At 49.3% G+C, this 14,257-nt stretch overlaps 1 protein-coding gene across 1 annotated transcript in view; it reads left to right on the forward strand.

Moving 5' to 3' along the window:
• NXN (nucleoredoxin) overlaps positions 1-14,257 on the forward strand; it is a 148,656-nt gene that overhangs the window by 105,388 nt on the left and 29,011 nt on the right. Inside the window, exon 2 of the mRNA XM_028109430.2 lies at positions 13,400-13,517. Within this exon, the coding sequence (XP_027965231.1) occupies positions 13,400-13,517 (118 nt within the window). The remainder of the gene's footprint in view (positions 1-13,399; positions 13,518-14,257) is intronic.

The raw sequence follows: 14,257 nt of genomic DNA on the forward strand, positions 1-14,257 counted from the left end.
GCCCTAATGACTGTCCTCTTTCATCTTTTTTTTTTTTTTTTCCAGACTGGGAATTTCTCACATCATTGTAAATGTTTCCTTCCCTTCCCTTGTCGTTTGGCCCGGGCTCCATGGGCCTTCCTGAGGCAGGAAAGTGGTAACAACGGGTTTAACTGGGCGCTTGGAAAGTTCTGCCAAGAAACAGAGCTTCCCTGCAGCCAGTGGAGGGGGGAAAAACACAGCAAAAACACCCCAGTGAAATAACAATCAGGTAGGAAATTGAAAGGAGTGTTCTGCTGAGTGCTAACGGTCCCGCCGTGGATCAGGTATGGATGGCGCTGAAATGGCTAAACATCTTCGTAATTTGCACAAACCATACTTCCTGCTCCTGTTTTCGTTTCAGAAGTGGACGTGGGAACACTCAGCCCGCCCTGCTGGGCTGTGCGTTGTAGCATTGGGGTTAGGAGGGGTGACGCAGTCGCAGTCCCGATTGACTGGAAGCTGCGGGAAGTTTTCAGCCTATTGGCCTGATTTCTTTTTGGAAAGCAACCTATTTAGTAGCTGTTTCGGATCCACGATGAACGCGTAAAAATGAAACACCAGCTCACTTGTTTTTCATGCTGCATCTATGGAGTCACATGCGAGAAGCTGAGAAGTGGCCTCTTTCTCGGCCCGCACGTCATCGTCGTCATCATGATCATTTATTGAGCAACTACCATATGCAAAAGCAGCAGGAGATTTTATTCCCCCGGAGGGATGCGTCTAGTGAAGAACACGCGAGCCAGTCTTTTGGTTTTGAGCCCTGTGAAGATGACGGCAGTAGGATTCTAGAAGGATGGAATCCCCTCTTGCTGTTGACTTGGCACATCACTTCACAACCTGGCACTCCCTTATTTCCACAGTGAACGAAATCTGCCTTTTCCTCATCGGAACTTTCCACTGTGGTACTCGGTCCAGGGGCTGTGTCGTGCGCAGTATTCGTGTTGGATGTGTCATTCTAGTGCTGAGTGTGAGAGTTAGTAGAAAATCAGAGTCTGGAGCTCCAAGGTCATGGCTTGTTGGCGCCCCCAGGACGGAGGAGGCTGGGGAGCCCTTTTGTCCTGTCCGGGACCCTGCACTAACACCATCTCAGTGGTGGTTGGGCGGGGGGAGGGTATTCTGTTTTCAGATGAGAAAAGGCTTCTTAGCGTGGATTTTTTTGTTTGGTTTAACAAAATGAAACAAACCTTGCTAGCTTCTTTTTTTGCAAAGTCCTTTGGATGGATTAGTTGGGGTGAATTGATGGCATCTGCCACCTTCCAACTAAGGGCAGGGAATAAAGAGAGAGATTCCTGTCCTGACAAGCGACTTCCCCCAGCAGAATCACCACATCTACAAGGAATGGCACTCTTCCTTCCACACGGTCCTCATTTCTAGAGTTCCTTTCTTCCTTTTGTGTTTTCTTGCAACCTTCTGGGTCCTATAAAAATCTGGTGTGCAGACGCTCAGAGTTTATTTTTCTGTGGTATGAACTCAACATTCTGGGTTGAACTTGTATGGTGACACGTCTCTCAAAGGAGGTGGCAGATCAGGGATCCCAGTGTTCAAGTAAAAATACACTGCTCAGAGCCAATGTGGGCCAACTTGAACTCTTTCCGGATTATATCAGCAGAGGATCCTCAGTGACACAAGCCACAGAAACCCTAGCTCTGCCCCCCCCCCCATCCCCCAGGCCCCCTGAGCCATTGCCTTTGGAGCTGGGACATGGTCTCTCAGATTCCAGACCGACTCTGGCTCCTTGTCCTGTTTCACCGGCAAACTCCCAGCCACTTTAATCCTCTTCCCTGTACAGCATTTGGCCCTGGTCTGTTATTACTAGCCACCCTCTTACTATTCCAAACCACTCTGCCCAGTTAGAGGTTTTTGCACCAGATGGGGCTTTAGGAAATCCCTCTGTCAGCTTGTGAGAGCTGCAACACGGGGAAACAGAACAGCCTTTCCCTCCGTCTGTGGTGTCAGCCAGAAAGAACTTGGCAGCCATATGTCGCTTTGTACTCCCAACAAACTGCTCATCTCCCGGCTTGTTGAGTCATTAGGGCAGGAAGCTGTGCAGCATAGTCTCTTTAATTAGCGATACAAATGATACCAGTTTCCAGGTGTTGAGGAACGAGATTCTCCAAGGCCACAGGGAACTAGAGTGATGAAGAAATATTTGGGGAGGGGAGGGAGGAAGAAGGAAATATTTTGCATTTCAGCGATTTTGAAAGGGAGAGAAGAAAATATTTACGTTTTTGTCTTTATGTTTGTGGCATCGTTTCTAATCTTAATAATTTGTTGTTGTTGTTGTTGTTGATTGAGGCCGATCCGAAGGTGCAGCTTTCTGAAAGGAAGTTTGGTGGCAAAGTTGGTTGGTGAGCGACTTCTGAGAAGGAGGGAGGAGGAGGCAGCCACTGGTGTTTTAGAATGTGCTTTAGTTCCCTGTTGGCTTCTTCGACTGCTGGTCACATGTGGGATGCAGCCTCCTTCCCATGCTCTTTGTCACCAGAATCGCAAGACGGCAGCCCACTGCCGCTAGACCCGGGTATCCAAGCCGTGGGGGACACTACTTTTTTATTTTTTTAATTTCTCATGCCCACCTGCATGGCCACCATCAGCCCCTTGTGTCTCCGGTGCTTGTAAGCATTTCTTAGGCAATTTCTGTCACTCCACAGAAAGAAGGATCCACAGACTGGGTGCTCCCAGAATGCAGCGATCCCCTGGGAGAAAGGACTAAGGGGTAGTGGTTGGTTTGTGCCCGACCTAGTAGAAGACCATGTACGGCCCTTTATCCTGGGAACCGGCCGTGTATTTGACAGCACCCTGGAGTTACAGGTTAAGTCGGAAGCATGGCTTGCTGTTGACGGGTGAGGTGTGTGCTGGAGGGCTGGCCGCTGTTGAGGAGAGACAGCTCTTGGATAGAGATGCAAGGAAGAAGCACCTTATCCGATTCGGCACCTCTCCGACCAGTGCAGAGTGATTCCTGCTGTAAAAGAATTCATGCAAAGCAAAGTGAGGCTCGCAAGAACTTAAGTCCGCACAGCATCAGTGAGTGCCTGGCATTTCCTCACTCCACCGGGTTGTGTCCTGGCCCGGTTCTTCTACCTGTGAGTGCCCCAAATGATACAAGGCCCAAGAAGTCATTTCCTCCACCCCCTCTACCAGAATGGGAACCGGCAGCTGACGTGGGCACTGATTAACAGGAGTTAGAAGGGTCACCACATTTTTCTCCAGCCACATTCCCTAACCGAGATGGAGCCAACCTTCCTCCTACACTGTGTGTTCCTTCCTCCTGGCAGTGGCCATGATCTGCCCTGGGCCTGGACAAAAGTAGTCATGGTTCCAGCTTTTTTTTTTTTTTTTTTTTAAGATTATTTATTTATTTGTTGGAGACAGAGAGAGCACAAGCAGGGGGAGTGGGAGAGGGAGAAGCAGGTTCCCCGCTGAGCAAGGAGCCTGATGCGGGACTCGATCCCAGGACCCTGGGATCATGACCTGAGCTGAAGGCAGACGCTTAACGGGCTGAGCCACCCAGACGCCCCATGGTTCCATCTTTTTTTTTTTTTTTTAATTGTGGTAAAATAGATAAAACGTTACATCTGTCCTTTTAATCCTTTTCCACTTGTAAACTGTAAGATTCCTGAAGGCAGACCCAATATTCCACCCCTGTCATTTCTCCTGCAACACTTTGATTCATGTTGATTCATGTTGGATTCGTGTTGGATTCATGTGGATTCATGTTGGATTCATGTTGGATTCATGTTGGATTCATGTAGGCAATGGCACCTAATATCAGACTGCAGAGCCCAGCTAGGTCAGCGATCCGTTGGTTAGAAAACTTAAGTGTTCTGACATTTAGAGTAATGAAGAATAAATTTTTAGTATTCCTCTGACATTAAAAATGTCCCCCAGTCTTGTCTTTTGCGTTTAGTACAGCCTGGAGTGGTGGAGATGACCCCAGAAGGAGGGCATGTGGTGCATGTAATGCCTGATACCTTTGCCCGCAGGGAGCAGGGTGGACGTGTTCTTTTCTGAACCTCACACTCTGTGACCCGTGGGGCACAGGCCCTCTTTCTGAAGGAGCTATGGTGAAGGGAGCATTGATCATCGCTCCAGCTTCGTAAGTGCAGATCCCCGAGGAGGGCTTTGATTTCTCGTCATCAGCCTGGCCCGTCCACCCGCCTCTTTCCCTTGGTCTCGCCTGCTGGTTGGTTCTCTGTGTTGGCTTCAGGCAAGGGAGAGGCGGGAACATGAGGTGGGTGCAGAGGTCAAATGCCCCGCCAGAGAAAGGGAGAAAAGCTCTAATTCTTCCAGCTCTTGTTTTGAGCTAAAAATTTATTCTTCAATTTAAAAAGCCTTCTGGGCCCCCAGCTATCCCAAGGCCCTGGGAAGAGTCCTGGTCATCAGGGGGCCTACAAGCAGTTGCACTTGATTGCTTAGTGAGGCATCCTGTCTGGCTGGCCCCCCGACAGTGTTCCCCCCCTCCCTTCCTTCCAGTCCTTCATTCCCCCATTCGTCCACCCATCATTCACTGAACACATCACATGTGCCTGGCCCTGTACTTGGCCAACCAACAGCTGTACCAGGCTAAAATTTCAGTCACAGGACAGATCACACTGGAATCATGCCTCAGAAGCAAGGTTTCATCTTACCTCTGGGACAAGGCCTGCTGGGGCATTGAGAGTGATCCTGAGATGACGGTAGCAACAACAACAATAATAATTGATAGTAATCACAGGAGCTAACTATAATCATATAGTACCTGATCCATGCCAGGCTCTATTCTAAGCACTTTATGGAACATGATCTAAATCTTCACAACATCCAGTGAAGTGTAGGTACTGTTATCCCCATTTTGCAGATGAGAAAACCAAGAGAGAAGTTAGGTAGCTTGTCTGAGGTCACCAACCAGCAGGTGGCCAGAGCAGAATTAGATCTGGGCCAGCCTGGCTCCAGAGCCTATGCTAAGTAACCTCTAACCTTATAGACTGCCTCCACATTGGAGGGTGGGACCAGGGGACGGGGGTTCTTTTCTCTCAGACTGTATAGATAATGAGCTGAGCTTTAGTAGTGTTCGGTTAGGAAGGGTGGGGACACTTTTAAGCCTCTGTGGTCAGCATTTGGTGGAAGGGCAGGGGGAGCCTAGCCTGAGAAGGCTTCACTGACCTTGCGGAGGAGCTTGCTGATGAATCTTACATCTGGGTTAGCTTTGGCTTGATCCCATAGATTTGCAGCAGCTGTTGAGAAATAAAAACTTGGACCCCCAGTCAAGTGCAGGGCCCAGTCCTTGGAATGAGAGGCAGATTCTGAGTCACCCTCCGGAGTTGGGGCTTCTCGGAAATCGCCAGGTTGCATTTCCCTGTGGCATCTGTGGGTGCTGACGAATCCCCCCAGTGTGTCCGAGGAGCTCGGCTTTCGCGTGTGCAGTTTTACAGTTTCCCAGTTCCCAGCCCTGTCCCTTTTGATATTTGCTTCATTGTTTCATGGGTCACTGGAGAAGCGTTCCTGGCCGGCATTCCTAGGATGATAGCTCCGACCACAGCCTTGGAATCGCTAACCAGAACCAGCCGCCAGGCCGAGGAGTGGGAACTTTGAAGTAACTCAATAGCCCGTTTTGTCATTCTTATTGATTTCTGCCAAGTTCAGCGAATATTGTCTCCTCTCCCTTTTTTTCCCATTTCGTCTTTGTTGCCTTGCTTCTGAATCTGGCGAACTAGTTATAAGCCCTTAGATCTCTAAGCTTGGCGGGTTTGCTGGTCTCGGGGCAGGTCTGAAAGGAGGTGGTGCAGCCAGTCCGACTATGGTCGAGGTGAACCCTGGGTGGACGTTTGGCCACATGGTCGCCCGAGAGGGGCAGGCACTGGGTGTGGAAGTCACTCACTTGTCTCTAGCTACAGCAGTACCAGCCAGGGAGGCCCTTTCCAAGTGCTGAGGTCGCCGGGAGCCTTTTCTCTCCGATGGCCCCGCGGGATGCAGGCTCTGGCTCGGCCTCCAGCGTCTGGTTCCAAGGCTTTGGGGCGGGGTGCCGCCGGCCTGGGCTCCTCCTCCCCGCGGCCACCTGCCAGAAGGTGAGGGACCAAGCTCAGAGTCACACATGTCACACGTGTCAGAGTTCTCAGTAGCGAGAAGAGCAGCGTCCACAGAGTGTGTTCAAAACAATTTCCAGATGCCCCTTTAAAATCTGGAAGTCCGAAATGGGCCCTGGAAGGCAGAAAAGAAAGGGGGAGGGGGGAAGCAAACAGACCTCCTAAAACTGGCCCCAAAACAGGTATATGTTTTGCAGAAAGTGCTTATGGCAAAAATACTGCTCGCTACAGATGGAAATCCCTGTTTTCCAAGGAGTTCTATATCCACCCTACTAACTGTGCAGTTGATTGATTAACTTTACAACAGAGTTGACAGGAAAATGTTTTTTGAAGAGGATGCTGACAAGACAAGGGGGGGGAATAAGCATAAATTTGACGCAGATATTAGCGAAGTGTCCCATGCGTACAGTGCTTTGGTTTTCACAGCATCTCCACACACATCACCTCACTTAAGTTCCAAATTCATCCCGAGACGTGGGCATTACTGCGCCAGGCAAGCCGGCATGACCCGCCCGAGCTCTGGAACCGTGTCACCGACTGACGTCCACTGAGAGGTCAGGGCCAGGAGGTGAACCGGGCCCCCTAGAGCCTGTTTTCATTCTGCACTCCCAGATTTCCTCCCACGAAGGAGCTCTAAGAGAGTGAGGAAGCCCCAACTCGAGCTCCTGACTCTGATGAAATGCTCTAACATCACACCAAGGAGGAAGAAGAACTCCTTCCTTGGGGATCCTTAGAACTAAGTGCAGTCAGCGCTCAGTCCTGGGTGGTTCTGATCTTCAGCATCCTGAAGGCAGAGGATTAATGGGCAGGCAGTAGTCGGTCCCGACAGAGTTCAGGAGCATAGGGCAGGGTGCGGCCAGGGTATAACCTCCCACTCCTCACTGTTGCGTCATCTCAGAGTTTAGGCAAATGCTGATTTTTATGAGAGGGAGTTTTATGGTTGGGGCAATATCATAGCTCTCTCGGTTGAATCAAGGTCGAGCCAAGGCCTGCGATGAACTCCTAGGACAAGGGAGTCATCATCTGGGGTCCATAGGCCCCCTGGGATCAGACAGGTTCACTGACAGCCTTCAAGGAATTCAGAGACTCTGTGAAATGACCCACAGACTTTTTTTGTGTGTGTGCATTTTTTGCCGGGGAAAGGATCTGTAGCTTTTATCCTCAAAAGTGTCCGTGACCCCCAAAATGGTTTAAGAGGCCTTTTTGCAAACCTTTAGTGGACTTGAGCTGTGACACACACTTGAAAAGGCAAAGGGGTGAGTCGTGGGATCATTTCTTCAAGCTGCAGCATTTCACCTTCCCAGTCAGCATAAGAGAATCATCAAAGCGGACCTCTATGACCTTTCTAACATAAGGTTCACTTTCTGATTCAGGTATCCAAATGGACATGGTTAGAAAGATCATTCCCGTGCCTTCTGCACTGACTCAGAGCAGAGCAGCTGTGATACTGCACCTGAAAAAGACAGTCCCGTGTGGTCTGCTCGTCACCGATGAATGCCGGAAGTTCCTCAGTAAATCGCCGTTCTATAAAATTATACCATGATGTATTAGTCTACAGAAGGATGGACTTTTAGTGTCAGATGTGAGTCTAAAAGCATAATTATTTTCCACTGAACCAGTGGGCCTTTATTTGGAAACAAAAGATCTAACAACTGTGGTTAAAACACAAGCCAAGACCTCCTGTCTTCCTTGAGCCCCAGTGGGAAGGAAAGGGGGGAAATCGCTAGGGAGGGAGGGAAGGAAAGGGTTATGGGGGTTACAGTTTCTTACCTCTCCAAGAAGGACACTGAGAGAAAAGAAGTATTTCTGATGATTAGGGGTGGGGCAGAGGGAGGGTGTTATAATCCTTCTGCCCACATGAGGGACCCAGAACAAATTGTTCTTTTTTATCTGTGCGGGGTGGAGAGACAGCATCTCTGTTTTTAGAGTCTTAAAAAGTATTGTACTAATGTCCCTAGGGTACCCCCAGCGGGCCAGCCAGCCCGCATGTGCCCCTTCTATTATGTCAGCTGGGGGATGGCCCTGACTCACACTGGGTGGCTAATAAGCTTCTAGGTGCTAGGTTGCCCAGGTACCAAAACCCCGCCTTCCTTTAAAAATATCCAGCCGGGAGGCAATACATGCTTACATTTCAAGTACAATGTGGGTGCCTACACAAAAGCATTGTATTACAAACACAATAAATCTTCCATTTTTATATTTAAGGCTCACAGACTGCAACTTACTTTAGGGAACAGTCTAGCTGCCCCTAAAGAAAGTCTGTTTCCAGATGCCATTTGTTTGTGGGAGCCCCAAGCCCCAGGGAAGATGATAGTTGTGATCCCTTTACAATATGTGTGACCAGGAAGGATTTCTTCTAGGAAGGCAAGGATGGTTTAACCTTGGAGTTAAAGGCTACTACTAATGAAATGTATCCATTCCTGATAAACAGATCCATTCCTGATAAAACTTTTGGTCAAAAAGTTATGGAAGGCTATTTTTTTTTAATTGTGATAAAATACACGTAACATGAAACTTACCATCTTCGCCATTTTTTAGAAGATTTTATTTATTTGAGACAGAGGAAGAGATAGCGAGAGAGAGAGAGAGAGAGTGCACGAGCAAGGGGGAGAGGGAGAAGGAGGCTCCCCACCTATCAGGGAGCCTGATGTGAGGCTCGATCCCAGGACCCCAGGATCATGACCCGAGCCAAAGGCAGACGCCTAACCAACTGAGCCACCCAGGCGTGCCCATCTTAGCCATTTTGAAGTGTACAGTTCAATGGTATTAAACATATTCACATCATCGGGTAGCCAGCACCATCCCTGTAACTTTTTTAATTTTGTAAAACTGAAATTGTAGGGGCACCTGGGTGGCTCAGTCAGTTAGGCTCTGACTCTTGATTTCGGCTCAGGTCATGATCTCAAGGTCCTGAGATCAAGCCCCTTGTCAGGCTCTGTACTCAGCAGGGTATCCACTTGAGACTGTCTCTCTCCTTCTGCCCTTCCCCCTGCCCACGCTCCCTCGTGCACATGCACTCTCTCTCTCTCTCTCTCAGATAAATGAATTAATTTTTAAAAGAGAAATGCTGAAACTATACACCCATTAATGCCACATTTCCTCCATCTCCACCGTCCACCAGCTCCCGTCAACCACCATTACAATTTTCTGTCTTTACGACTTGGACTACTCTAGGTACCTCATAGAAATGGAATCACACAGTGTTTGTCTTTTTGTGACTGGCTTCTTTCACTTAGCATGGTGTCCTGAAGGTTCATCCACGTTGTAGCGTGTGTCAGAATTCCCTTCCTTTTACGGCTGAATAATATTCAAGACTATTTTATTTAACGTGTAAAGAATATCTGTCTCACACCAATGGCTGATACTACATATGATAGTAAAAGATCCATCCATTATGATCAGGTAGAAGTTAGAGATGCTTGCCACTTACTCTTTTGTTCTGGAAATTCCAGCCAATCTAGTTCTATAAGAAAAGGAAATAAAAGTTGAAAAAAGAAGATAAAGTTCTCTTTATTTGCAAATAGCATGGCTTTCTATATAGGCTCCAACGTGCTTTGAAGCAAGAGTGTATTACCAGAGTTAGCTGTTTCTCCAGCTCCACCTTCCTATTTGTGACCCTGATCCCACCCTCTGGCCTACTCACTGACTTTGTTCTTGCATTTTTCCTTCTCATCAATTTTTTCTTTGTCTGGATTATCCCCAACAGCATATGTTAAACTACCTCCCATCTATAAAATATCCACCCCCTGACCTCATCTTTAAAATATCCTCTCTCTGAGCTCATCCTGTTTTTCCAGCTACAGTCCTATGCTCTGCTCCCTTTACAGTAAAACTCTTAAGGGAAGTCCTCAATAGTCACCACCTTAGCCCCTTATCTGCCATTTTCTTTTTCCCTGTACAGCCTGTCTTCTTTTTTACTGTCCTCTGCTAGGTGTTTTGTGTTGGCAAGCGGACTCGAGTTTGTCTGGTCCCCCCGCCCCGCAACTCGAGGTGTGTGTGCTGGACAGAGCTGCGCCCCAGTCCCTCCCTCTTCCACTGGCTCTTTCATCCTCGCGTCGCTGACTCCTTGACCTGTCAAGGTCATGAATGACCTTAGTTGCCATATCCGCTGGTCAGTTCTCTGTCCGCATCATACTCAGCATCTCAGCGGCATTTGAAACGGGAGTCTAATCTCTCCTCCCCAAAACACTTCTGTCACCTGCCTTTTGGGACACCAGAGTCTCCCCGTTTTCCTCCTCTGTCACTTGTCATGCCCGCTCAGTCTTTTGTGGGTGGCCCCTGGATCTGCCCGGGGGTGCCCTTCCCTCTGTAGCCATGCCCTCTCCTTGGGTAACCTCATTGCAGGCCCATGACCCCTAACAGCATCCAGGCAGTGAGGATTCCCGATTTATATCCCATGACCCCCCCCTCCCCCCGGCTCCCCAGAGATTGGTCAATCCAGGTGCCTCCTTGAAATCTCCACTGGTACCTCAGACTGACCTGTACGATCTTGATTTTTTCCCTCCCAAAGTTTCTCCTCATCTTGGTCAGTGGGAACCCTTGGCACACTTTTGCTCAAACCCCCAAACCACAGTACATTGTTGATCTTTTTCTTTCCCTCATCGCTTCGCCACATTCAATTTGTCAACCCGCTCTAGTGACTGTCTTCAAAATATATCATGTGGGGGACACCTGGGTGGCTCAGTCGTTAAGCGTCTGCCTTTGGCTCAGGTCATAATCCCAGGGTCCTGGGATCAAGCCCCGCATGGGCCTCCCTGCTCCATGGGAAGCCTGCTTCTCCCTCCCCCACTCCCCCTGCTTGTGTTCCCTCTCTCGCTGTGTCTCTCTCTGTCAAATAAATAAAATCTTTAAAAAAAAAAAAAAATGTGCTCACTCTTTGCTGCTATAGCCCAGGTCCTCGCCGCTGCTGTCACCTCCTGCCTGGGCTGTTTGCACTGGCTGCTTCAGACCCTTTCTTTCCCTCCAGCCTATTCCTTCAGGGCTGCTGGAGTGACCTTTTAAAATGTAAGTCAGATCATACCACTCCCCTGCTAACCCTCCGTAGTTTCCTGTTACACTGGGAATAAAATTCCATCCGTTTTACTGGACTGCAGAGCCTTAAAGATCTGCCAGGAGTGCCCTTCTGACGTCATCGCGGCCCCTCCCTGACTGTCTGGCTGCTCCACCCCAGCCCTCTTCCTGTGCCTCCCAGCCTCTAACAGGTGCCGGGGGCCTCAGGTGGCCTCCTTCCATGCGCGCGTGACTCACTCCGTCTCATATCAGGGGTCGTCTGTGCTCAAATGCCATTTCTTCAAAGATGTCTTCCCTGATCCCTCTCTGAAATATGTACCACTACCCCCTCAGCACGCCTTTGCTCTTACCTTGCTCTTTTTTCTTTTATTAAAGTTTCTGAAATTATTCTGTTCTTATTTTTGCCTGTTTCTCGCACTAGAATTGAAGCCCTGTGAAGGCAGCGACTTCATTTGCCTTGTTCTTTCTTGCATCTTTTGTGCTGGGCATAGGGCTGGCACATAGTAAGCGCTCAGTTAATACTGTTGAATGAATTTTAGCACTTAGCAGTCACAAAACATACTGGGAAGGAACAGTGTACTTATAATAGTGAGATACGAAATGCCTCAACATCAATAAGTAGAAGATAAGCAACAAAAACAAGGCTTCATTTTTTCCTGTCAAATAAAAAAAAAAAAAATGAGTATTGGTAAGAATACTGGGGAATGGGCTCTCTCATTTACCGCTAGTGGAAATATAAAGTTGTCCAAGCTTTCATAAGTGGTGAGTCATGGGTGATTTTTATCTCAACTTTTGTGGTTTGCTATGTTTCTCATTTTTTCCAATAATTACTTTTCTCCCTCCAGTAATTACTTTTTAAACCAGAGAAGTCCCTTCATCTTCCTCCCTGCGCCCTTTGAAACTTATTCACCTGGCTGGGTCCTTGCACTAGCAAACTTTCAGAGCTAAGCCCAGCAGCAGGATGGTCTTGGCCTGTCATTGAACCTCTTCTTCTAAAAATGTTGAATCCGCGGCCTATATCAGGTTTCTCTGGAATGATGCAATGCTGGGCAGTGCAAACTGTGCAGAGTTGCTCTTGCTCGAAGGGCTGGTTTGGGAGCCCACTGCAAAGGCAGGGCCCACCCATTTGGAGGTGGGGTACCATAGCCTTTCCTGCCAAGACCCAGATCTCCACAGACAGGGGAAGCCTAATGTTTCTTGGTAGATACCCCACCCGACTCCCTCGCTGCTCGGGATTGAATTAAAAACAATAATAATCTGCTCTGTGCAGCTGGACTTCTGGTGCCTGCTTCCCTTTGACACACCCATGCCCCGTTCTGCCAATGCCCAGGCGGCCGGCCCCCCTGCGTGGGCCCCAGGCCCCGGAAGGGAGGCTGCAGCTGAATCACCAGTGGGCCATTCTTCCCTTTCCCCTGGTTTCTTTCTTCTCTGGAGCTGCCTTAGTAGTTGGACATTATATCTAATTATGTCGCTTTCTGGGCTCAGCAGTTAAGTTCCAGAGCGCCCAGGGACCCACCTGAATGATGTTCACCCCGATGGCTGGGAGCAAATAAGGGGAGCCGCCCCCTACTCAGCTCCCTGTCCTGGGCTGTTGCATTCATGCTTCCTCAGCCCTGTCCCTCCTAGACCCTGCTCCTCTGACAGTTGGCACAGCCAACCTCAAGAGCCTGCCAGTAGACTGTGGGTTATTTTAAGTGGCACTGAGAACTGAGGCTTGGGGCTGGCTCAGGATGTTGCTTCCCTCGTGTTTGTGGGTGAGTGGCACACACCACCGCTGCCAATATTCCAAGTGCAAGAACCCGGTGGAGTGGGAGAGGGCCAGACTCTAGCTACTTGGTCTTCTGTTTAATACCCTTGTCCCCTCTCCCTCAGGGCTCAGGGGGCACAGCAGAGCCGGGAAGCAGGGGAGCACCTGCCTGCTGATAGGGTTGACAGGCACCGATAAAAAGCCTTCCTTCCTGCCTTAAGCACCTGGCGTTGGGGGTGTACGTGTGGTTCATTTCATAATCCATTTTCCATCTTTATGCTTTTTTGAGGAAATGCCCGCGGGAGAAGGGGCATCGAAGAGCTCTCTTGGAACAGGTGTGATCCCTCCGTCGGCCTCAGTCACAGCCTGAGCCCGGGTGGGACTCAGACTCCCCTGCCCTGCCCTAGACCACAGAGGCCAGTGGGCTCGTAGCTTCACTTGTTCATTGATCTGTACTTCAGTGTGTTACAGTTCATTCACCCCTTGGGCCCAAGGGGCTCAAAAGGTTGCTGCAGTTAATGCGGTTGGGACTTAACCACCTATTTCCCTTTTCTTCTTACAGCTGAAACTTTGGAACAAATACCGCATTTCCAACATTCCATCACTAATATTCCTAGACGCCACGACCGGGAAGGTCGTGTGCAGGAATGGGCTGCTGGTGATCCGTGATGACCCAGAAGGTAGGACCTGTAGGACCTTGGCATGTCCGTCCCATACTTCCGGCTCCATCCTCCTACCCTGACTTCATCCCCATTGGCAGAGAACATACAAATGAAATAGATATGAGTGGTTCACTTGGCTAGAGGATATTGTCATGATGAAATTAGAGTATTCTCCGGGTCATGGTTAAGATTTTTAAAGAGATCAGAATGTCCCTACTGGGGGCTTTAATTCATGGGCCAAAGGAGACGGAATCGGAGAAAGGAAGTTCGGTTCTGAGGGCTGAGGAGGCCGTCGAGAAGCAGTGAGAGCCCGGAAACGGACTTGGGTGCTATGTCCATAGCAGCTGTCACCTCACCAATCAGAGGCAGGTTCAGCGGTTGTGAGGTTTTTGTCTCTTTAAAATCTTACCGTCGCCAAGTCACAGCCTCTGTGTTGCTCTCCTGGCCCAGGGGGTGACTGACCTCATTTCTTGGTGCTGCCCAAGTGCCTTGGCCTTGGCCTTGCTGACTGGCCGGGTGGGTGGTCGTGCGCTGGGCTGCTGTTATCACTGTCCCGCTCGCTGGCTGCCCGAGCTCTGGTTCTCTCCCACCGCACTGCTGTCCTAAAGTGTCCTGAGGCCTTCCCTTCCTCACTTACTGATTAGGGGATTCACCCTGGTCACAGATTTTCCCAGGAAAAATTTCACCTGCTTCAAAGAATTGCCCTCAGTAAAAACCAAGGCGTGGTAGAACCCAGTCTTTACCCTCTCAAATCACAC

Source organism: Eumetopias jubatus, unplaced genomic scaffold, assembly GCF_037043125.1.
Source record: "Eumetopias jubatus isolate StellerSeaLion01/CBP00866 unplaced genomic scaffold, mEumJub1_p1.0 scaffold_10, whole genome shotgun sequence".
NCBI lineage: Eukaryota > Metazoa > Chordata > Mammalia > Carnivora > Otariidae > Eumetopias > Eumetopias jubatus.